The sequence below is a fragment of the Somniosus microcephalus genome, chromosome 1, assembly GCF_052327205.1.
Source record: "Somniosus microcephalus isolate GS21.2 chromosome 1, FLI_Smic_1.0, whole genome shotgun sequence".
Lineage (NCBI taxonomy): Eukaryota > Metazoa > Chordata > Chondrichthyes > Squaliformes > Somniosidae > Somniosus > Somniosus microcephalus.
The window spans coordinates 84168534-84193471 of record NC_140987.1 but is presented as its reverse complement, the minus strand read 5'-3'; the positions used below and the strand labels follow the sequence as shown (position 1 = coordinate 84193471).

General features: G+C 49.1%; 1 protein-coding gene across 2 annotated transcripts in view; it reads right to left on the bottom strand.

Annotated features, from left to right (window-relative positions):
* The window catches only part of acer2 (alkaline ceramidase 2), a 107346-nt gene that overhangs the window by 4898 nt on the left and 77510 nt on the right, over positions 1–24938 (bottom strand). For both annotated transcript variants that reach the window (XM_085983937.1, XM_085983940.1), the window contains one exon: positions 12805–12942. In XM_085983937.1, coding sequence (XP_085840063.1) covers positions 12805–12942 — 138 coding nt within the window. The remainder of the gene's footprint in view (positions 1–12804; positions 12943–24938) is intronic.

Here is a 24938-nt window from a genome sequence, read left to right as displayed (position 1 = left end):
TCCAGAACCTTACTGTTTTTGATATTGTAATGCGGTTACAGCAGTAAACAAAACTATTAGCACCTGGAGGTGCGCTAATCGCTGGCAGAGCGGTAACCGATCTCAGAAACCGCTGAGCACACACAAACGGAGGGACACTAAACGGATTCCCATTATGGCAAAACGGTAACCGATCTCAGAAACTGCTGAGCACACACAAACGAAGGGACACTAATCGGATTCCCATTAGTTCGATTTGCGAACAGTTAAAATTAATGTGCTTGCTTTTGTTAAAGCAACCTTAACAAAGGAAAACGGTTGATTTGGCGCCAAGATTAGGGCCAGAAAAGAGTATAACCGTTCAGGTAAATCGTCAGCAAGCCAGTCTAAGATTTGACCAGAGTAAGGAAGACTCCTCCGGAGACGGTTCACACCGTGGAGTCCAAGTCCAGTTACCATCAGGAGTTCGAGGGCCGTGCGGAACAGAAAACGGCTCAAGGATTTCGGAGGACTTCCAAAGTTTGTACAGGAGAGCGAGTCCAGGAGCCGGTCCCATAAGGAAGGTCGGAGGTCCCGGACGACACCAAGTAACAGGGTCCAGGAGCCGGTCCCATAAGGAAGATCGGAAATTCCAGACGTAACAAGAAGTACCAAGGTCCAGAAGGGTTTTGAAATTCTGGTGAGCATAAAGGCCCAACTCTGCCTAACTGATATAATTGAGGTATATTCAGTAACGGGAGGGTTTGTAACTTTAAGGGTATTTGTAAGTCAGGAGTGTGATTTATCCCTCGATGTGTCCGTGCGCTTCCCTCACCTCCGCTTTTAGCTTATCGCTATTTTAGAACTGTTTATAGGCTTTAAAGTTATTTTTCTCAGTGTATAATTTAGTCCTCCGTGAGAAACGTTATTTTTCGTCTACATTTATTCTTGCCATTTTTCTCTGTGTACATTCTCTTTCAAAATAAAGATAGTTTTTGATTTAAAACTCAATCTGTCTCATCTGACCATTTGTCTTCCGAGTCACGAGTTGGGCCAACACACAAAGGTTGTCTGGCAATAAGCCCAGTGTCTAGAACCGTGAGGGGGGAGCGCTTCGAAACCGCTCACGAGTAGTGCGAAAATCAAAACCGATTTAGCACACCATAAGCTCGTTAAAACGACCCCTTACAGAATGGCGACCGCGGCAGGACACTGGCTACAGAAACCTTGTGTGGTGGACAAAGACTCGGGTGAGACAGATGTGATGGAAGATAAGTTAGCTTCCTACGTGTGTGGGAAAGTCAATGTAGCGAAAAAATGGGTGTATGACATGTTAGGAGCCGAGGGTCCCCTAAAGGCAGCCGGTCAGTGGACGGCTAGTAAAAAGCACCGCAAGGGCATTGAGAAAGCGGTATGGCTCATGTGTTACAAAATGCAGGTTCTGGTACTCGACCACGCGGTGGCCAGTAAAGAATCTAAGATTAGGCATTTGTCCCAAGAGCTGCAGGAAAAGGTTGCAGCAGAAGGGAAAGTGCTAGTGGCCCTGGAGGCAATAAGCCAAGAGAGGGCAGCGATGGTCCGGGATCATCGGGGGAAAGTAGAGCACATGGAAAGCCAGGCCGCTGAAGTACAGCGTGAGCACCAAGCCAGGGGAGAAAGGCTAAAGGGCAAGATAGCTGAGTTAGAGGGGAGTGCTAGTTTTAGGGTAGAACATGTTGAGTACCAAGCAAGAGAATCTAGGGAAAGAGAAAGGAAGTTAAAGGCGGAAATTAGCAGTCTCACGGGGGAACTTAAGGCACAGGAGGAGAAAGTAGCCGAGGTAAAAGCAGCTTATAAGGTGGCTTACGCTCAGGGGTTTGAGGAAGCAGACCACGGCCCCTGTAGGCAGGAAATTGAAAGCTTACGTATGGAGTTGGCCAAAGCAAAGGGGATGATATGTCTCATTAGCCCAAAAATCGGCCAGGCCGAATTTAACAGCAATCCAGTCAGGGCAGTCCTGCAGGCAGCCCCCAGAACAAAACGGGTTAGGGAACCTGAGGTTGCACAGCCACCACCCCTAGCCCCTAGTTTTCCAGAGGTCTGGGAACAGAAGCAGGTGGGGGATGAAGAACCCCAGGTAGACCAGGCTAGCCCAAGAGAGAGTCAGGGACCGGGACCGGTGTACCCCGTTATACAGCGGAGGTACGGACCACCCGGTAACGACGGGGAAACTGGGGACATCCAGAACCAATTCCAGATTGCACACGGTACGCAACAATTGCGTTCCATGGTGAGCCACATCCCCAAGCTCACCATGAGGGGGGACCCTTCCCTGCACTTTAGGGAGATAGAGCAGGCGGCCTGTGTGAATGACTGCGACGAGGCAGAAAGGGCCAAAATGATGCTGTTCTCCCTGGGTAGCGATCTCCTCCAGACGCTACCCGATGAGTGTAAGAGGGGTCAGGAGAATTATGGCAAGCTCAAGGAAGAGATCCTGGAGGCCATGGGGATGAACGAGGGGAGTCCGTTCTCCCGGGTAGAGAGAACAGTCCAGCTCCCCGGGGAATTCCCGCAGGCGTTCGCGGACAGGCTGTGGCCAGTCTACCAGGATGCGTGCCCGGGAATGCCGGCGCGAGCGCACCTGGACGGGGAACCATTAGTTCACTGGCTAAGGTGCCTTATGAATAACTCCCTGCCCCGCGTTCGAATGCAGTCAATGGCTTGGTTCGACCCCCGAAACCCTCTGACCACGGAGGCGACGGTAATCCGTCAACTCACAGTCACTTTTAGAAATGGTAGAGATAGTGAAACCCCCCCGAAAAATGGGAAGGTTTGTGAGGTCAGGCCTGGTGACCAGCCCCATAAAGAGTGGCGCCAGGAAGGGAGCCGTCCCAACCAAAGCAGGCAAACGTGCTACGGTTGCGGGAAGGAGGGGCATTGGCGCAGGGACTGTAAGAATCCCTGGAAGGACACAAGGGAAAAGGTTCCCACAGCCCCAGTCCAAAAGGCAGAGACAGAAATTGCTCCCACTGGGATCGAGTCATTTTTAGAGGCCATGCGGTCTCTTCTGACTGGCCAGGGAAGTACAGCTGCTGTAGTTCCCTCCCCCACCTCTGCCCCCCCACAATGACTAGAGCCAGCGCAGCCTGTCGACCTGTGTCCCCCAGAAAGACATGCACAGGAAAAGACCTCCAGTAAAATGGAGGAATACCTGCGGTGCCAGGTTGCGGAGGCTAAGTTAGTTGAGCAGGCTTTAAGGGCGGAGAACGCTAGGTTAACAGCAGTTTAGAGGGTCAGCTAAAGGTTTTTAAAATGGTTCATGAAGATTTTCAGCCACCAGCAGTGGGTGGTGAGGGGATACCTGCCCCCAGTACAGGAGTGGGTAGGGAAGAGGAGATAAAACTAGATTACTGGCTAGCTGCCAGGTATATTAAACAGTGCAAGCTGTTTAAGCCGGAGGCAGGGAAACAGACTGCAGGGGCTGAAAAGGCCAGTAAAGAGTTAAACGCTGTAGGGGAGCTGCAGCCACAGGTCACACAGGCTGGACGTGCAGCCTGCGTGAGGGGAGGAGTGGTCTCATCTAAACGGGAGACTCCCCCATTGTTCTGGGACCCAGGAGGGGAGGAGCCGGAGGTCTTAGGTCCTGTCCCTGGTTACCCAGAAGGGGAGGAACTGGAGGTCCCAGGTCCTGTCCCCGATCACCCAGAAGGGGAGGAGCCGGAGGTTTTAGGTCTTGCCCCTCAGTGTAGCATTGAAAAGGTCTGGTCGCCGGTTACTGTAAAAAGATACCCCCGTAGGAAAGCTGTGGGAATTTTAAACAGTTCACAGCCAGCAGCCACAGGCTGCCAGGGACTAGCAGCTGAGACTGATGTGGGAACGCCGCAGGGGGAGGCCTGCGACAGTCCCCGCAGATTATAAGCTGGCCGTCCGGAGATGGGCGGCAGACGTACATAGATATATACAGTTTTGGAGAATAAGGTTTAGTTATTGTTACCGTGTTTTAATATTTTGGATTGTTCTGTGCCTTGTTTGATTTCGCATTATATTGTATTATGATTATTCTGTTATGACTCAAGGTGAGTCTGTATATTGCTTAAAGGTTTGTCTCCAATAGTAAATGTTTTCTCAAACTTCGTTGTTCGGAATGAGGAAAGTGCGGGCGAGGTACACGCCTTAGCAAGGTAAATTACGGGGAAGGTCAGTTGGGGAGGGAACGGATTTGTGCTCACCCAAAGACATTTTATGATACAAAGACGATTGAAGATGCTCATTGTATCACAGGGGGCACTGTAGGATTCGCAAAAATCCATGAAATACAGTATACAGGTAGGGCCCCTGAAGTGGCCACATTGTGAGAACACAGAATGGAGTTGGCAGTTCTCATGGCCCAGTTCAAAAGGACACACACACAGTACCTTAAAGCAGTCTGAGTCATCATCGATTAGAAGAATCCAGAACCTTACTGTTTTTGATATTGTAATGTGGTTACAGCAGTAAACAAAACTATTAGCACCTGGAGGTGCGCTAATCGCTGGCAGAGCGGTAACCGATCTCAGAAACCGCTGAGCACACACAAACGGAGGGACACTAAACGGATTCCCATTATGGCAAAGCGATAACCGATCTCAGAAACTGCTGAGCACACACAAACGAAGGGACACTAATCGGATTCCCATTAGTTCGATTTGCGAGCAGTTAAAATTAATGTGCTTGCTTTTGTTAAAGCAACCTTAACAAAGGAAAACGGTTGATTTGGCGCCAAGATTAGGGCCAGAAAAGAGTATAACCGTTCAGGTAAATCGTCAGCAAGCCAGTCTAAGATTCGACCAGAGTAAGGAAGACTCCTCCGGAGACGGTTCACACCGTGAAGTCCAAGTCCAGTTACCATCGGGAGTTCGAGGACCGTGCGGAACAGAAAACGGCTCGAGGATTTCGGAGGACTTCCAAAGTTTGTACAGGAGAGCGAGTCCAGGAGCCGGTCCCATAAGGAAGGTCGGAGGTCCCGAATGACACCAAGTAACAGGGTCCAGGAGCCGGTCCCATAAGGAAGATCGGAAATTCCAGACGTAACAAGAGTACCAAGGTCCAGACGGGTTTTGAAATTCTGGTGAGCATAAAGGCCCAACTCTGCCTAACTGACATAATTGAGGTATATTCAGTAACGGGAGGGTTTGTAACTTTAAGGGTATTTGTAAGTCAGGAGTGTGATTTATCCCTCGATGTGTCCGTGCGCTTCCCTCACCCCCGCTTTTAGCTTATCGCTATTTTAGAACTGTTTATAGGCTTTAAAGTTATTTTTCTCAGTGTATAATTTAGTCCTCCGTGAGAAACGTTATTTTTCGTCCGCATTTATTCTTGCCATTTTTCTCTGTGTACATTCTCTTTCAAAATAAAGATCGTTTTTGATTTAAAACTCAATCTGTCTCATCTGACCATTTGTCTTCCGAGTCACGAGTTGGGCCAACACACAAAGGTTGTCTGGCAATAAGCCCAGTGTCTAGAACCGTGAGGGGGGAGCGCTTCGAAACCGCTCACGAGTAGTGCGAAAATCAAAACCGATTTAGCACACCATAAGCTCGTTAAAACGACCCCTTACATAACACAGTTTGCACGGCATTGCAAAGCAATAATTTAGCGCAGGGTTGGTATAAATTTGACAGAACACTTGAGCTTCTTTCCTGCAGTTTACAACACTATTTCAGTCTTGAGATGAGTCACTGCCTTTGAAACAACGGCATGTTATTCCTTATGACACATACAACATACCATTACTTACTGTTATTTACAGGTATACATTTTCATCTTTTGTTTGCAGGGTTGTGTTGTGGATAACAACAATGAACAGCTAGTTTATTGGTTTGAATTACTTGATTTGAACAGCAATGATACTGTAAATTACTGCAGTGCATATTACCTGTACAGATATTGGATATTGCATATACTGGATCTGTAGGTTTTTCAATTCAGGCTTACTTTCCAACATTTTTCCTGTATCAATCTCAGCTTTAAAATTTTTAATTGTCCCAGCATCCACAGCCTTTTGGGGAAGTGAGTTCCAGATTTCCACTACCTTTTGTGTGAAAAAATGGTTCCTGATTTCACTCCTAAATGGCATTAACACTAATTTTATGATTATGCCCTCTTGCGCGGGATCCCCCCACCAGATGACATAGTTTCTCTTTATCTACCCTATTGAATCCCTTTATCAGTTTAAGCATCTTGATTAGATCAACCCAACCGTCTAAATTCAATATAAGCCAGGTTTATGGAACCTGCCCTAATAATTTAACCCTTTAAGCCCTGGTATAATTCTGATGACTCTGCGCTGGACACCTTCCAAGCCCAATATATCTTTCCCGAGGTTCTGTGCCCAAAACTGAACACAGTACTCTAAATGGGGTCTGACCAAGGCTCTGTACAACTGAAGCAAACTTCCTCACTTTTGAATTCCAAACAACTGAGTTAAAGGCCAATATTCCATTAGCCTTTTTGATTCTTTTTTGTACCTGTGCACTATCTTTTTGTGATTTGCGTACAAGAACACCCAAATCCCTTTGCTTCTCCACAGTTCCTAGTCTGTTACCATTAAGAAAATATTCTAATTTGTCTTTCTCAGATCCAAAGTGGATGACCTCACACATTGAATACCATCTGCCATAGTTTTGTTCAAATAGGTATTCAAATTGGCAGGATGTGACTAGTGGTGTCCCGCAGGGATCTGTGTTGGGGCCTCAACTATTCACAGTATTTATTAACGACTTAGATGATGGCATAGAAAGTCATATATCCAAATTTGCCGATGACACAAAGATAGGCGGTATTGTAGGCAGTGTAGATGAAAGCATAAAATTACAAAGGGATATCGATCAATTAAGTGAATGGGAAAAACTGTGGCAAATGGATTTCAATGTAAGCAAATGTGAGGTCATCCACTTTGGACCTAAAAAGGATAGAGCAGGGTACTTTCTAAATGGTGAAAAGCTAAAAACAGTGGAAGTCCAAAGAGACTTGGAGGTCCAGGTACATAGATCATTAAAATGTCATGAACAGGTACAGAAAATAATCAAAAAGGCTCATGGGGATGCTGGCCTTTATATCTAGAGGACTAGAATACAAGGGGGTAGAAGTTATGCTGCAGCTATACAAAACCTTGGTTAGACCACACCTGGAGTACTGTGAGCAGTTCTGGGCACCACACCTTAGGAAGGATATATTGACCTTGGAGGGAGTGCAGCGTAGGTTTACCAGAATGATACCCAGACTTCAAGGGTTAAATTATGAAGAGAGATTACACAAATTAGGGTTGTATTCCCTAGAATTTAGAAGGTTAAGGGGTGATCTGATCAAAGTTTGCAAGTTATTAAGGGTGACAGATAGGGTAGATAGAGAGGAACTATTTCCACTGGTTGGGGATTCTAGGATTAGGGGGCATAGTCTAAAAATTAGAGCCAGACTTTTCAGAAGTGACATTAGGAAACACCACACAAAGGGTGGTAGAAGTTTGGAACTCTCTTCCGCAAACGGCAATTGATGCTGGATCAATTGTTAATTTTAAATCTGAGATTGATAAGCGTTTTGGTAACCAAAGGTATTAAGGGATATGGGGCAAAGGTGGGTATATGGAGTAAGGTCACAGATCTGCCATGATCTCATTGAATGGCAGAACAGGCTCGAGGGGCTGAATGGCCTACTCCTGTTCCTATGTTCCTATGCTCACTCACTTAGTCTGTCTATGCCCCTTTGTAACTTAAAGCTCCAACCTACATAACTTACTGTGCCTCCTAACTTAGTGTCATCTGCAAACTTGGATATACAACACTCTATTCCTTCATCCAAGTCATTAATATATATGGTGAAAAACTGAGGCCCCGGTACAGATCCCTGCGGTACACCATAGGCAGGATTTTCATTGGGCCGTGGAGTCAGGTTTGGAGGCATGTGGGGTGTTAAAATCCCGAAATCGGGAGTACCTACCCCATCCTGCACCCAACCCGCCTCCATGCCAGTTTCAAAGGAGGCGGGTACCCGCCCTGCACTGGGACCCACCTACCCGAGGCGGGAAGGGATTAGTGCCAATTAACTGCCTGTTAACAGGTAGTTAACAGGCAGTTTTTAGCCTAATCCCTATTTTTAATGCTTAAGTGTGGGATTCCCGACAGCTCCAAACCACATCAAGTTTGCGAGGCAGGCCGTCGGGCTAAAGGACTTGGAGGGGTCGAGATGTCGGTGTTCAGGTGAGTGATGTGTGCATGAGTGCAAAGGTAAGTGTGTTTGGTGTGTCTAAAGTGTTTAAAGAAGTTTAAATTACCTTTTCTTACCTTTTCAGCCTTCCTTCCTTTAGGTCTCGGAAGTCCCTCATCTCACCAGCACAGAAAGCAGAATGGCTGCGAACTGTCAAAAATGACAGCCTTCAGCTTTCTGTGCAGGAGAGATTTCTAACTAAGTCTGTGGAGAAGGACTGTGTTTGACAGCTTCAAACAGCTGTGAAACGCTGATATTTCATCTGTCAAAACCTCGACAGATGAAATATCAGTCTGTGATGACACCTGTTGCCGGGTGGCCATTAATTGGCCTGCTGGGCCCGCTGGGCGGGCTCAACAAGGTCAATCAAGTTAAAATCGCGTGGATTGGCCGCATCTCGATGGAGGCGGGACTACAACCCCGAAAGTTGTAGTCCCGCCTCCAACCCGACTCCTGAGTGAAAATCCAGCCCCATTTGTCACATCCTGCCAATTAGAGAACAAACCCCTTAGCACTACACTCTATCTCCTACTACCCAACCAATTACCAACCCATATCACAAGGTTAATGACCCCTATCTTTCCCGTCAGTATTCTGGAATATATACAATTGGGATCTGGCTTTTTTAAAATACAGTGGCCTAGAAATTGGGTTGGGGCGCCAAAGTGGCGCAAAAGTCGCCTGAGCGCAGGATTTAGCGCAGCGATCGGAGTAATTCCGATCGCCAGAAATTCAGTTTCAGTGCGGCTCGAGGGAGACGGGGCGAGGCTCGAGGCGCTCCGCGTCCCTCTTAGGGCGCTGAAACTGATTATCGCAGCGCAACGTGCTGCGGTACTGCAGGCCTTCCTCCCACTGTTAAGGGGGAGGTGCCTGCAACAGCGCGATCCCCGATCGCGAGTGCCGGCAAATGAGCCCGGCACCAAGGAGAAGTGCCGGGCTCTCGGGAAACAGCCGGCAATGCCGCGGGGGGGGGGGGGGGGGGGGAGTTAGGAGGCCGGGGACGGAGGTGCTGGCAGGCGGCCGCCGAAAAAGCGGCCGCACCGCACCTCCACCTTAACTTGCGCCGCTGCCGGCACAGTAAGGCCCCGTGAACCAGGCGCAGGTAGCGAGCGGCGAAACTGCGGCGTTCGCTACCAAATATCGCGAACGGGGCACGAATGGGGCGCTGCGCACACCGATGACGTCATCGGTGGCAGCGCAGCGCAAAAGCCTAACGCCACCATTAGCGCCCCTACTGAATATCGCGGGAGACGCAGCCAGTAGCGCTACAGCCACTGACTGCCTCTTTAGGCGCTAACAGGTGGCGCTACTCACCCAATTTCTCCCCCAGTTTCTTTTTCAATATTTATCTCCAGTAGTGACCCTTTCACCTCCTGCTCAAGTCGTCCTAAAGCCCTATTTTTACTTTCCTTTACAAAATCTTAATACCTTTGCCAGTCCTTAACTTTTAAATACACGATGCCCCTTTCATATTTAAGTCATAGAATTATAGAATGGTTACAGCACAGAAGGAGGCTATTCGCCCGTCGAGCCCGTGCCGGCTCTCTGCAAGAGCAATTCAGCTAGTCCCACTCCCCCGCCCTTTCCCCATAGCCCTGCAATTTTTTTCTTTCAGGTACTTATCCAATTCCCTTTAGAAAGCCATGATTGAATCTGCCTCCACCACCCTCTCAGGCAGTGCATTCCAGATCCTAACCACTCGCTGCATAAAAAAGTTTTTCCTCATGTCGCCTTTGGTTCTTCTGCCAATCACCTCTGGTTCTCGACCAATGGGAACAGTTTCTTTCTATCTACTCTGTCTAGACCCCTCATGATTTTGAACACTTCTATCAAATCTCCTCTGAACCTTCTCTGCTCTAAGGAGACCAACCCCAGCTTCTCCAGTCTATCCACGTAACTGAAGTCTCTCATCCCTGGAACCATTCCTGTAAAATCTTTTCTGCACCCTCTCCAAGGCCTTCACATCCTTCCTAAAGTGCGGTGCCAGAGTTGGACACAGTACTCCAGTTGAGGTCGGACAGTGTTTTATAAAGGTTCATCATAACTTCCTTGCTTTTGTACTCTATGCCTCTAGTTATGAAGCCCAGGATCCCGTAAGCTTTTTTAACCTCTTTCTCAACCTGCCCTGTCAGCTTCAACGATTTGTGCACATATACCCCCATATACTCTGTTCATGTACCCCCTTTAGAATTGTACCCTTTAGTTTATAATGCCATTTCTTTGAGTATTCATTTAAATTTTATAAAAGCCTTTGCTGCTTCCTTTACATTGACCACAAATAATCCCTCACACCTTCCTAATCTCTCTCTTTGCTTCAGTTTTCAAGGTTCAAAAGGACAACATGGGCTATGAATTACTATTGCCAACAATAATCCATTAATGTTTAGCTTGTTCATTGACATTTCTCCATCCACTATTTTAACACAGGATTTTGATTCGTTCGTTTTAACTTTATCCTGCATATTTGTATTCAAATCCATACAACTATGGTTATTTTCATATTTAATATATTTTTCATCCTTCCAGGAGAAATTATATTTGACTTGAAAGTCAGAATTATTGGATGTCCCAAAATACCAGAAAGTTCACAAAGGAAAGTGTCAAAAATCAAAATGTCTGGGGGAAGGCATGCACCCAGATCTCTGTTTGAAAAAAATTTCTTGCCTTCAGCATTCACATTCCTTTTCAGTAATTTCTAAATTTGCTACTGTTGTAAACTATGCTTTTGTACAGTGGGTCCACCATCGAAGCATGCAACTTATTAATTCTTTGTGCTGAATTAAGGTCTGGTACAGTAACTCATATAATCAAAAGGAAGCAAAGAGTTGGAATAAATGGGTCTTTTTCCGAGTGGCAGGCAGTGACTAGTGGGGTACCGCAGGGATCGGTCCTTGGACCCCAGCTATTCACAATATATATTAATGATCTAGACGAGGGAACTAGATGTAATATCTCCAAGTTTGCAGACGACACAAAGCTGGGTGGGCGTGTGTGCTGTGAGGAGGATGCACAGAAACTCTAGTATGATTTGGACAGGTTGGGTGATTGGGCAGATGCATGGTAGATGCAGTATAATGTGGATAAATGCGAGGTTATCCACTTTGGTGGCAAAAACAGGAAGGCAGATTATTATCTGAACGGCAATAGATTGGGAGAAAGGGAAGTGCAACGAGACCTGGGTGTCCTTGTGCACCAGTCGCTGAAGGTAAGCATGCAGGTGCAGCAGGCGGTTAAGAAGGCAAATGGTGTGTTGGCCTTCATAGCGAGGATTCGAATACAGGAGCAAGGATGTCTTGTTGCAGTTGTACAGGGCCTTGGTGAGACCACACCTTGAGTATTGTGTGCAGTTTTGGCTGCCTTATCTGAGGAATGATGTTCTTGCATGGAGGGAGTGCAGCGAAGGTTCACCAGACTGATACCTTGGATGGCAGGAATGACGTATGAGGAGAGATTGGGTTGATTGGGCTTATACTCACTGGAGTTTAGAAGAATGAGAGGGGATCTCATTGAAACTTATACAATTCTAACAGGACTAGACAGACTAGATGCAGGAAGGATATTCCCGATGGCAGGGGAGTCCAGAACCAGGGGTCACAGTCTAAAGATAAGGGGTAAGCCATTTAGGACTGAGATGAGGAGGAATTTCTTCACCCAGAGATTGGTGAACCTGTGGAATTCTCTACCACAGAAGGCAGTTGAGGCCAATTCATCATTAAATATATTCAAGAAGGAGTTAGATATATTTCTTAAGGCTAAAGGGATCAAGGGGTATGGGGAGAAAGCAGGGACAGGGTACTGAATTTGGATGATCAGCCATGATCTCATTAAATGGCGGAACAGGCTCGAGGGGCTAAATGGCCTACTCCTGCTCCTATCTTCTATGTTTCTATGTTTTAATCTCTCCTGCCTTTCATCTTTTCATAGACTTTCCCTTTTGTTCTTTCCTCCTCGTCCCCTTTTTCCTGCCTCTGTACTTGCTCTGTTATCTCTCTAACTTTTTCCAAAAGGATCTAGACTAGTTGATCAATACAGGCTGTTGGAAAATCAAAAATCATGCCAATAAGTGTTTCAGGAAAACTGCAAATTTCCTTCACCTAAATTTTGAAGAGTAGAGGAATTTCCCTTGCTGGGATATCGTTGGATCTTTGACCGTTGTCATGTCTCTTTATGTGCCCAGAAATTGTATGCGTGCTCCAATACGCTAAGTCCTATTCCCACTAACATGAGCAACAGAGACAAGAACTACAACTGTAGTCTGTCCAGAATGTTAATTTAGAGGCCCCATCTAAGTGGACACAACTTAGTGCCTCTTGATCAATCATGACATCTCAGGAAAATGGAGAATGTGTTGGTGACTTTTTCTATAGGAGCAGAACAGCAAGATACTATCCAGTATGCCAAAAAGAACTAAAGATCACTCTATATTTGCAGTACTTACATAACAGCACAACAAGGAGGGTCACATGGCTCATGAGACCAGTACAAATAAAACTTTTAAAGGGATATAGTCCGGTTATTTGCTCCAATTTGATGACAGTCTTATTTTAATGCAATGTAGAGAATAAATTAATGAGGCAGAATTATTAGCATTGCTTCAAATCATAATTTTGTTAGTGTGTAACTCACCAGACACAGTGTAGGTATGGAAAGTTGAATGCAGACCAAAGTTCACAGAAAAGGTTATCACTGATCCAGCAGAGTAGAGCTAGAGCCCACCAAAAACCTGCTAAGAGACCCAACTTGTATACACGAACATTTTCACATCTGAAATAGCACAAAACACAAATTAAGTAATTGAAGTAAAGTTTATGGTGATACACATACAGGATAACCATAGTTTCTTCTGGGTGGGTAGAATTGGAAGAATGATAATTCAACAAAAGTGTATCGTGACATTTGTATTTTGATAGTGAAAAAGTAGCAGGTGACACACTCACAAATTCTACCAGGTGCACATTTCTCCTAAATTGCTTCTCTCTCCCTTCTGGTAGTTTCCTCTACACCTAGCATTGATCCAGAACAAAGTATGCTGAAAGTTACTGCCAATGCTGATTTTGAACTAACCACTAGATGGCGTGTGAAATGTTGACCAATTTTCACTCCGATGGGGAACCATCAAACTTCTCCTCAGCACCTCCAGGAAGCTCAACTGAGATCATGAGCTCAACAAATGGGAATCACACTCCCATTGGTTTCAAGTGATATTCTGAAAATCACAAATTGTATTTCCATTCCTTATCCTATAGGCCTAATATTTTGTTTTAATAAAACGTACAGAGAAAGAGCAGAAAATAGATCAGGGCTCTCAAAATTGTAGAATGTTCAGAGTGACATTTATATGAACAGTAACAATGACAGTTTGCAAATTCATTTAAACATGGTGAGCTATGTTAATTTTTCAGAATGACATTCATCAAAATTAGCCACAATTTTAAATCAAATTGAATGTCTGACACTCCCAAGAAGCTTGACAGGCAGGGCTTCGTGAATTCATGCAAGTCGGGGTCCTGTGATGAAATTAGGACCGCAACGCCATTTTAATGCAAAATCACTGAAGTCCCGCCCAGTGTCCAACCTGCCAGTAAAACCTATTGGGATTGGTATCTCAGAGCCACTGAAGCATTTTTTAAAGGGACACTTGTTGTGTATGTAACCGTTCTACCTTTAAGAGAACTATTGTATGTAACCGTCCACCTTTAAGAGAACTATTTTAGGTGTTGCACTACTTTATTTTGGCTGCTGTATACTGTAATACCGGTGGTGACCACACCGGTATATAAGTGCTGTGTAATGAGTGATTGGGCAGATTCGCCCTGACCTTCGAATAGTAAAGTCCTGTTAAAGTTTACTCTTGTAGTCTGTGTATTAATTCGCTATACAGCACACAGACTTTACAGTGGCGACGAGTTCGATCTTACCCTGCGGCAGCGATACATCCGAAGCAGTTAACAAGCGTCGAGAAGAGGCATCCGCCCTCGTCGTTCTGCTGAGAGAAGACTCGAGTCTGCAGAGCAAGGAAGAAGGAAGAATTCTGACACGAGGCCTTCCATCAGCAACAGGCAGTGATCGTCCCTTCTGTCACGGTAGTGAGTGAGCCGATCAGCCACGAGAAGCAAGTCGGCCACGTTGACTGTGAGTAGGGGGAAAAATAAAAAAGAAACGGAGGATAAGGGTGGTGAACTCGACCACGGCCAGGGGAAAGGAGCCGGACAGAAGTCGGGGCCAGAGGCGCTGAGACTGGGGCAGCGTAGGGCACGGCAGCCGCGGTGCAGGGAACGCAGCCGGTGTGAGAGACTGGACTACAAGCGGGAACGCAGCGGGTAAAAGGCCGGGCACCTACCGAAGCCGCGAGGCGCTGTGACCGGGATCATAAGGCGCGGAGGCAATAAATAAATAAATAAACCGCGAGGGACTCGGCCGCAGCCGGGGGAGGAAAGGACCGGACTGCGGGAGGTCTGGGAGAGCCGAGCGAGCGGGAGAGATGGAGCCCGAGAGAGAGAGCGAGCGAGACCGTGCCGGCGAGCGGGAGAGACAGAGCCCGAGCGAGGGGGGAGCGGGGCCGAGCGAGGTTCCGGCCAGCGGCTTACAGCGGCTGCCGTGAAGGACCGGGAGCTGGAGCTGTCCGACGCCAACTGGTTGTCCCCAGCGCCGGTTGCCCCTGCCGAAAAAGGGAACGCGATCGGCTGTTCTCGTGCGCGCTTCAGAATAAACTGAAGCCGGCGCGCAGGCTGCAAACCCTGTAAACCAGCGGTCGTCGCCCGAGGGCAAAGCTTACCCCTCCCACCAGAGGAAGAAACGTGGGAAGCCGCCAGTTAGGCGGGGAAGAAGACAAGCGCGAAACCGCCATCTTGAAAGTGGGCGGGGAAGAAGATCAGCGTGGGAAACCGCCATTTTAGAAAAAAAAAGTTAAAGGAAAACTTCGTTGTTGTTTCTTAGAAAGATTGTGAAGATGCCTAAGCGTGGTAACATCAACAATTTCGATTCCGAGGTAGAAGATTGGGCCACGTATGTAGAACGCATCGAGATATATTGTGAGGCCAATAAAATAGAAGATGATGATAAAGCTATAACCTTACTAAACTCAATGGGGGCGAAGACATACGGGCTATTGAAGCATCTTCTATCACCGGCTAAACCGGCGGATCAGGCGTTCGCTAATATTGTTGCTGTCCTGAAGGATCATTTGAACCCCACACCACTGATGTTGGCGGAACGATTCAAATTTTATGCGAGAACGCAACGGAAAGAGGAAAGCAACGCGGAATATTTGGTTGAACTACGTAGACTAGCGAAATACTGTCAGTTTGGGGAAAATCTGACAGAGGCATTGAGAGACAAGTTCGTGTGCGGGTTGTCGAAGGAAGGAACACAAAAGCGACTGCTTGAAGAGAACGATCTTACACTTGATAAGGCTGTCCTTATTGCAGCATCGCACGAAGCCGCAGCGAGAGGCACAGCGGAAATGCAGCTGAAGGCAGCAGTACTCAGCGTGGATCAAATGACTTCGGGTACAACGAAATGTTATCGTTGTGGGAAGACAACACACGGCCAGAACCAATGCTGGTTTAAAAACCAGGAATGTAGAAAATGTGGCAAGATTGGTCACATAGCTAAAGTATGCCGGTCAGGAAAGAAGACCAGCAACAAAAAAAAGTCCCCGCAGGAAAAGCACAGCAAGGTACACAAGGTGACTGAGAAGAGTTCAGATGAACAGAATTCGGATTCAGACTCCAACAGCCAAGAACTGGATAGTCTGAGAATTCACAATGCGAGTAAGGAAGTTGACCTACAAATTATCTGGGTCACACTCAAAATAGCCGGAGTCCAAGTGAAAATGTCAGTGCCTCTCAAAGTCACCACAGTCCTTAACTACTTTGCCCCTGGCTCCTTCCAGTCTTCTACAGGGGCCATCTCCCACTCTGCAGTACACAGCTGTATTAAGCAGATCACTAATGCCTAGGGTTAACCAGTACATCACCTTCCCCATTGACCTCAAGAGTCAACATGAGAGAGATCGGGAATTTTCTGCTGTGACTGGCTTCCCTTGCATCCAGGCATTAACTGCATACATGTTTTCATCAGGATGCCAGAACACCAGCCAGCAGCATTTGTGAATAGGAAGGGCTACCACTCCACCCAGCTAGTCTCTGATGAAAAAAACAGCATGCAAGTTTGTGCAAGGTGCCCAGGTTGTAATGTATTTATCCTGTGACACTTAACCATCCCCCCAATATTTGATCCTTATACTGTGCCAGGATGACTGCTGGGGGACAAAGGATACCCCCTCCACACATGGCTCATGACATGCGTCCACAACCCCACCATGACTGAACAAAACAGGTATAATCAATGGCACCAGGATCATTATTGAGCAGACCATACAACTTACCAGTACTAAAATTGAGTCAGTGGTCACTGCATCCAGACGCAAGTACCCCACAGAAAACTGTCGCATTGAAGCAAGCACGGCTTTGGTGATCCAGCAGAAAGAAGAAAGCATGACAGACTCCATGCTGACCCATCCTAGCTTTCTATAACCACCTAACACAGTGGTTTGCTTGCTGTCTCCCTACTTACTTTGGCCGATAAATGATGACAGGCTGAATTAGTGAGTTTGAAAATAAGGTTAAAAAAATGTGGGAATGACGTACTTTACTTAAAAAGGAAGGTGATAAATAATACCTGCAATTTCCATTTTTTTTAAAGCAGCAGCTGTTCTCTATTGGATGCCATTCAGCTTCAAACGTGGCTTGAAACTCCCTATACCCCGTGGAAAGGTAGCAGAGTGGTTATGTTACTGGACTAGTAATCCAGAGGCCTGGACTAATGATGGGTGGGGAATTTAAATTCAGTTGATTAAATAAACCTGGAATAAAAATCTAGTATCAGTAATAGTGACCATGAAACTACCGAATTGTCGTAAAAACCCATCTGGTTCACTAATGTCCTTTAGGGAAGGAAATCTGCCGTCCTTACCTGGCCTGGCCTATATGTGACTCCAGACCCACAGCAATGTGGTTGACTCTTAACTGCCCCTCTGAAATGGCTTACCAAGCCACTCAGTTGTCAAGAAGGTGGCTCACCACTACCTTCTCAAGGGCAACTAGGGCTGGGCAATAAATGCTGGTCTTGCCAGTGATGCCCACATCCCATGAATGAATAAAGAAAAAAAAATGCCCCTCGAGTTTGGCTAGCCCTAAAGGCTGCCTGCAAAATTTCCAAGCAAGGGAGTTCCCATTCCTTCCTTTTCCTACACGAATTATATTCCTGACCAGAAATGGGAGTTCCAAAAGCAGTTATTTTTATTATCAAATACCAGTGGCATCAGTTACAGTCCTATAATCATAGACTTATCCATTGGGGGGGGATTTTAACTCAGGTGCGGGATGGTGTCGTGTTATCCGAATTTCGTGTTTCCCACACGAATCTAAATGGTTGTGGGAGATTGATGCAATTTTAACTGAATTGGTTTTTCATGACTGAAAGTCCCCTCCGATGACGTCATCATTGCTGCTGCATTTAAGGTCCACAGCAAGCCTTGCTTCTTCTGCAGACTGCCAAGCTTCTTGACTGTGCAGTGTGAGGGAGCTGCAGCAAATATGACAAGCGGGAGGGCCAGATCAGCTCCTCGCTTTGACGAGGTGGCACTGGAGGATGGGGCTAGGGCCAACAGGGAGGTGCTCTTCCCTTCATCAGGGAGGAAGAGGCCTCCCACTCAGACCAAGGCAGTGTGGATGCAGGTGGCTGAGGAGGTCAACTCCTTGGGAGTCACCCTTAGAACCTGGATACAGTGCAGGAAAAGATTTCATGACCTTCAGCGCACTGGAAAAGTGAGTATGAATTTCCCATCACCCTCAATCTGATCCCCATTGTCTCGCCTCACCAGCACTCAGCTTTAGCAATCTCTTCCTCCACATCCCACTTGACACTGACATCCATGCACCCTTACCCATTCCCTCTCTCTCTATGCTCACATTCAGATAACTATTCTACCATGCAGCCCTCACACTCCCTATCACTCTAATGCTTTGAACACAACTGACAACACACAGGGAGGGCCCTTGGTCTTGCAACCTCACTCCATCTTTGTCTCCTTCTAAGTATCTATGCTATGCAATCTCTACACTCACTCCTTCATTCTCACTCAACCTCCACTTGTCTCCCTCATTGCAGGAAAAGAGAGCTCACAACAAAAGAGAGTGAGCCAGGACAGGAGGAGGGACAGCCTCAGTAGCCCACCTGACCCCCTGGGAGGAGGCCGTCCTGGAAATAATGGGAATAGAGGATGATTCGCGCATGGGGGATGGACAGGCGGGTGTAACACAGCAAGCTGGTGACAGAAAAGTTTCCCATCTCTCTCTTTGACATTGCATGAGTCGCTGATAATGATTATGAAGCTGTAACAGATGGACTTATGAGCATCTGCAAAAACCTATGTGCATGTAGCCTTTGCATCACATCTCTGACTCTTTCCTTTACTCCCCCACAGGACCCATCACAAGCATCCATCCCCCCTAGCCAGGAAGAAGAGGCTGAGCAGGCAGACTCCTCAGAGGAAGCTGCAACCTCTGAGGGCGCAGCGTCAGCAGAATTCAGTGCACCCTGCACCAGCGCAGACACTCACACCTCGGTGGGACTTTTGGGACATAGAGCAGTGTTGTCACCTGGTGTATCACAGCTCACAAGTGAGCATCAGCAGATTGTGGAGACAGGGACAGCAGTGGAGAGTCCTAGTCGGAGGGCGCAGGACTCTGCCAGCTCGGCTCAGCAGCATGTCGACCCTCTGCCTCTGGGTCCATCCATAAGATAAGAGGTGATGGAGCTCCAGGCACAGATGCACGAGTCTCTGGTAGGTTTTGTCTCTAGGGTCGCTGCGAGTGTGGAGTGAATGCAGGAGTCCATAGCGAACATGAGCAGAGCCTTTGTGATGTCATTGGCGCATAAACGCATGACCACAGAAAGGATGGCTACCTCCGTGGAAAGGATTGCTACCTCCATGGTAAGGCTGGCTACCGTAGAGGAGAGGATGGCTACGGTAGAGGAGAGGGTGGCTACGGCCATGGAGGAGCTTAGTTGCCAGGGTATGGAAAACATGGTGTGGTAAACCACGTTCACTATTGTATCACTGTTAGTAGTTAGCACTGTTCACCACTGTTCGTTATAACTGTATCACTGACCACTATTGTATCACGGTACGAGGTCGCCTCTTGCCACACTGCTATACCTGGGATGACCACTGCCGACTCCGCCTTGGCTCCACCCACCAGGCCAGGTATAAAGGTGAGCGACTGGCTGGTATTCCTCCTGCTTGGATCGGATCACCCACGAGAGTGGGCTCTGTTATTTAGTCAATAAAAACCTTTAGTCACCTTCGTAACTCTTCGCCTTTTATTGGAGGAATTGATAGGTATATCAATTTTATTGACTAAATTTAATGATGTCCAACAACGAGTCACAACCGGCGGAGGAGCCACCAGCGCAGCTCCCAGGAGCACAGCCACACCAGCCAGCTTGGCTGCGAGCCCTCAGACCGCCGTACCTGGACCTGAACCCACGAGCAGCAAACTCAGCCGCAGACTTTAAACACTGGCTGGTCTGCTTCGAATCATACCTGAGAGAATCCAGCGTCCCTCAGGCATCCAAACTAAGTGTCCTGCAGGCACAACTGAGCCCGAGAGTATACACTCTCATCGAGGACATGACTACCTACGAGACCGCCATCAACCTGCTGAAACAGAAGTACCGGACCCCGGTAAACTACATGTACGCTAGGCACCTCCTAAGATCACGGCCGCAACAGCCAGGAGAATCAGTAGCCGAATTCTCACAGGCGCTATATGCACTCGCCAGGAACTGTGAGTTTAAATCGGTGTCGGCAGCCGAAAATACTGAAGATAATATCCGCGACGCATTCCTGAAAGGCCTACGGTCCGAGTACTCACGGCAAAGACTGCTGGAAGCTAAAGACCTCAGCATGGAAAAAGCTGAAGCCCTCGCTATCTCCCTGGAAGTGGCCCACCAAGATCAGGAAGCATTCACCAGGTACTGCTCGCGACCCTGGGACTCGGGCCCGACCCCTACCACAGCACCCTTCCCAGCGCCGCCCCCGGGACCTACCTCTGCGTCGGCGTCCCGGACCCGACCGGCCCCGCCACCCCCGGCACCGGCCCCGACATCGGGCATCCGCGATCGGGCCGCCGGCTGTTTTTTTTGTGGCCAGGAGAAGCACCCGAGGTCGCGCTGCCCAGCCAAGAACTCCATATGTAAAACCTGCCTGAAGAAAGGCCACTTCTCCAAGGCCTGCAGGAGCGGATCCTCAGAGGCCAGCAGTGCCGCATGCGAACTATGGGGGCGGCCATCTTCGTTTAGGGCAACTGAGGCCAGCATCCCCACACATGAGTCATGGGGGCGGCCATCTTTGTTTAGGGCAACTGAGGCCAGCATCCCCACACATGAGTCATGGGGGCGGCCATCTTTGATTAAGGCAACCGACCCCAATAGTGCCTCATGGGGCCCTACCTCGTGGGAGACGCCATTTTACTCACCACGCCCGACCGCCTCGCCCGCAGATGACAACGACTCGCTCGGCTACACACTAGCTTCCGTCACCCTGGACCAAGCCCGCCCGCACCATCTGTCCAAGTCAATGATGGACATCAAAGTGAACGGCCACGCCACGACCTGCCTGTTCGACAGCGGAAGCACGGAGAGCTTCATCCACCCAGACACGGTGAGCCACTACTCCCTCTCTGTCCTACCAACGCGCAGCCGAATCTCGATGGCATCGAGGTCCCACGCCACGGACATCAGCGGCTACTGTGTCGTGACCCTGTCGGTTAAGGGCACGGAGTATAAAAACTTTAAACTCCTCGTCCTCCCCCATCTCTGCGCTGCCGTCCTACTAGGGCTGGACTTCCAATCCCACCTCCAAAGCGTAACCCTAGCATACGGTGGACCCCTCCCCCCACTCACAGTCAACAACCAGCAAACGTTAAACCGCCCACCGCGTAACACCTGCAGCCTCTCCACCCTCAAGGTCCCGCCACCCTCTCTGTTTGCTAACCTTACCCCTGACTGCAAACCCGTCGCTACCAAAAGCAGGCGGTATAGCGCCGGGGACAGAGCCTTCATTAGCTCTGAGGTGCGGCGCCTCCTGAAAGAGGGCATTATCGAGGGGAGCAGCAGCCCCTGGCGTGCCCAGGTCGTAGTCGTAAAGACCGGCGATAAAAACCGCCTGGTCATCGACTACAGCCAGACCATAAACAGATATACCCAGCTGGACGCATACCCCCTCCCCCGCATATCTGACATGGTCAATCAGATTGCACAGTATAAAGTATTCTCGACCATCGACCTGAAGTCGGCCTACCACCAACTCCCTATCCACCCTGAGGACCGCCAGTATACCGCCTTCGAGGCGAATGGGCGCCTATACCACTTCCTTAGGGTCCCCTTCGGTGTCACTAATGGGGTCTCGGTCTTCCAAAGGGAGATGGACCAGATGGTTGACCAGAACGAACTGCAGGCTACATTCCCCTACCTAGATAACGTCACTATCTGCGGCCGCGACCGGCAGGAACATGACGCGAATCTGGAGAAATTCCTCCGTACGGCCCAACGGCTGAACCTCACCTACAATAAGGAGAAATGCGTGTTTAACACCACGCGCCTTGCCATCCTCGGCTGCGTAGTGGAGAACGGAATCATCGGCCCCGACCCAGAAAGAATGCGCCCCCTCATGGAGCTACCCCTCCCCCACTGCCCTAAAGCACTTAGGAGAACCCTGGGGCTTTTCGCCTACTATGCCCAATGGGTACCCAATTACGCGGACAAAGCCAGACCCCTCCTGAAAGCCACTTCCTTCCCCCTCACGGAGGAGGCGTGCGCGGCCTTCTCCCTCATTAAGGGAGACATAGCCAAGGCCACGATGCACGCAGTGGACGAGTCCATCCCCTTTCAGGTGGAGAGCGACGCATCCGACTTCGCCTTAGCCGCCACCCTAAACCAGGAGGGGAGGCCAGTGGCCTTCTTCTCAAGGACCCTACAGGGCCCCGAGATCCGACATTCGTCGGTCGAGAAAGAGGCCCAGGCGATCGTGGAGGCAGTACGGCGCTGGAGGCACTACCTGGCAGGCAAACGATTTACCCTCCTCACCGACCAGCGTTCGGTGGCTTTCATGTTTAATAACAAGCTGAAGGGCAAAATCAAGAATGACAAGATTTTGAGATGGAGAATCGAGCTCTCCACCTACGATTATGAGATCTTGTACCGGCCAGGCAAGCTGAACGAATCCCCTGATGCCCTTTCACGAATGACATGCGCCAGCGCGCATATCGATAGGCTTCAGACCCTCCACGACCAGCTCTGCCACCCCGGAGTCACCAGACTCTACCATTTCATTAAGGCCCGCAACCTGACCTACTCCATCGAGGAGGTCAGGACCATGACCAGGAACTGCCAGACCTGTGCGGAGTGCAAACCGCACTTCTATAGGCCGGACCGAGCAAGCCTGATCAAGGCCACCCGCCCCTTCGAGCGCCTGAGCATCGACTTTAAGGGGCCCCTCCCGTCCTCTGACCGTAATGTGTACTTCCTCAACATCGTTGATGAGTACTCCCGTTTCCCCTTTGCCTTCCCCTGCCCCGACATGACCAGTAGCACGGTCATTAAGTGCCTGAATGCCCTCTTCGCCTTGTTCGGGTTCCCGAACTATATACACAGCGACCGGGGCTCCTCCTTCATGAGCGAGGAACTCCGGCAATTCCTCCTAGAGAGAGGTATTGCAGCAAGCAGGACCACCAGCTACAACCCCAGAGGTAACGGTCAGGTGGAAAGAGAGAACGCGACGGTATGGAAGGCCGTCCTCTTAGCCTTAAAGTCTAAGGGCCTCCCAACCTCCCGCTGGCAAGAAGTCCTCCCGACAGCGCTGCACTCCATCCGGTCATTACTTTGCACGGCCACTAACACCACCCCCCATGAACGAATGTTCGTTTTCCCCAGGAAGTCGACTACGGGAACCACTCTACCAACCTGGCTGACCGCCCCGGGGCCGGTCTGGCTGCGGAAACACGTGAGGACCCATAAAACGGACCCCCTGGTCGAGAGGGTGAACCTCCTGCACGCCAACCCCCAGTACGCCTACGTGGCGTACCCAGACGGGCGGGAGGACACTGTCTCCCTACGAGACCTCGCACCCTCAGCCGATCCGGAAACACCGCCACCACCCCCCCCAACCTCAGTCCAGGTAGACGGCATGCCGGAACCCCACGAGCCCTCGCCGACCACGCAAACACCAGCATCAACACCGGATAAGGCACCAGCACCGGATAAGGCAACACCACCGCTGCGGCGATCGGAGAGGCTTACGAAGCCTCCGGACAGACTGACCTACCAGAATTGGTAGTACACTTCACCCCGCCGGACTTAATTCTAAACAAGGGGTGAATGTGGTAAACCACGTTCACTATTGTATCACTGTTAGTAGTTAGCACTGTTCACCACTGTTCGTTATAACTGTATCACTGACCACTATTGTATCACGGTACGAGGTCGCCTCTTGCCACACTGCTATACCTGGGATGACCACTGCCGACTCCGCCTTGGCTCCACCCACCAGGCCAGGTATAAAGGTGAGCGACTGGCTGGTATTCCTCCTGCTTGGATCGGATCACCCACGAGAGTGGGCTCTGTTATTTAGTCAATAAAAACCTTTAGTCACCTTCGTAACTCTTCGCCTTTTATTGGAGGAATTGATAGGTATATCACATGGTCATTGTTCAGAATAGAATGACATCTCTTGAGGAGCGATGGGCATCTATTGAACAGAGAAACCAGACCTTCGTGGAAGTCTTTCTGAGTAGGACTGCCATTGCAGTAGGCCCCCCTGATGTGCAGCAAGGTGCTCTCCAGCCACTTGCAGGCGCTGAGGGGGACCTGACCCATGAGAGGCAGGTTGGTGGCAGACCTCATCCTTGAGCCTTGGGCTCTTCTCCAAGCGCTCACACTTCCATGCCACTGCAGAGCCCTCGGTCAGAGCCCCGCCGGAGTCCACACCAACCCCTGCACAGCCACAGGAGCAGCAGACTGTTGACGAGCCCTCACAGGCTCGCAACCCCAGAGGACGCCCACCAAAGGTGTCGAGACAGGACCAGCAGGAAAGTGAGCAAGGGGCCTCCACATCTGCTGGAGCCACAGGGGAGGCACCACGTAGGAGCACGTGTAAGAGGAAAATTCTGCACAAATAGTCACAAGGGTAGTCACTTGGGTGCAATTTTGTGTTTATTGTAAAAATGCCATCACGTCGTTATTGAACATAAAAATTCTGATGGCAAATGTTGCAGTTGTGGCGTCTGTCATTTCGCTATTGGGACTTCCACATTGAGGCCTTAGGAATACTTGCAACTGTCAGTATGGTGGTCAGAGTGCTAGGAATCCTCTGGTTCTTGGCCATTGTCAAAGCTCTGGTAAGAAGCAGCAAGGCAAAAGTGTTTGATTGACTAGGCTAAGCAAATCTGGCCAGGATGAGTGCGTTGCTTGCATCCCGGGCAGCAATGTTCTTGCGTAATGCTGCCGCTGGTTGATGGGCCTCTGCAGGATGTTCGTTTTCGCACTCCTCCTCATCTGAGGAGGATATGTGAGGAGCCACTTGGTCCTCAGGAATCTGCAAGCCACGATGCTGTGCCATGTTGTGAAGTGCACAGCAAACCACGACGATTCTGGAGGCCCTGGCTGTTGAGTACTGTAGGGCTCCACCTGATCTA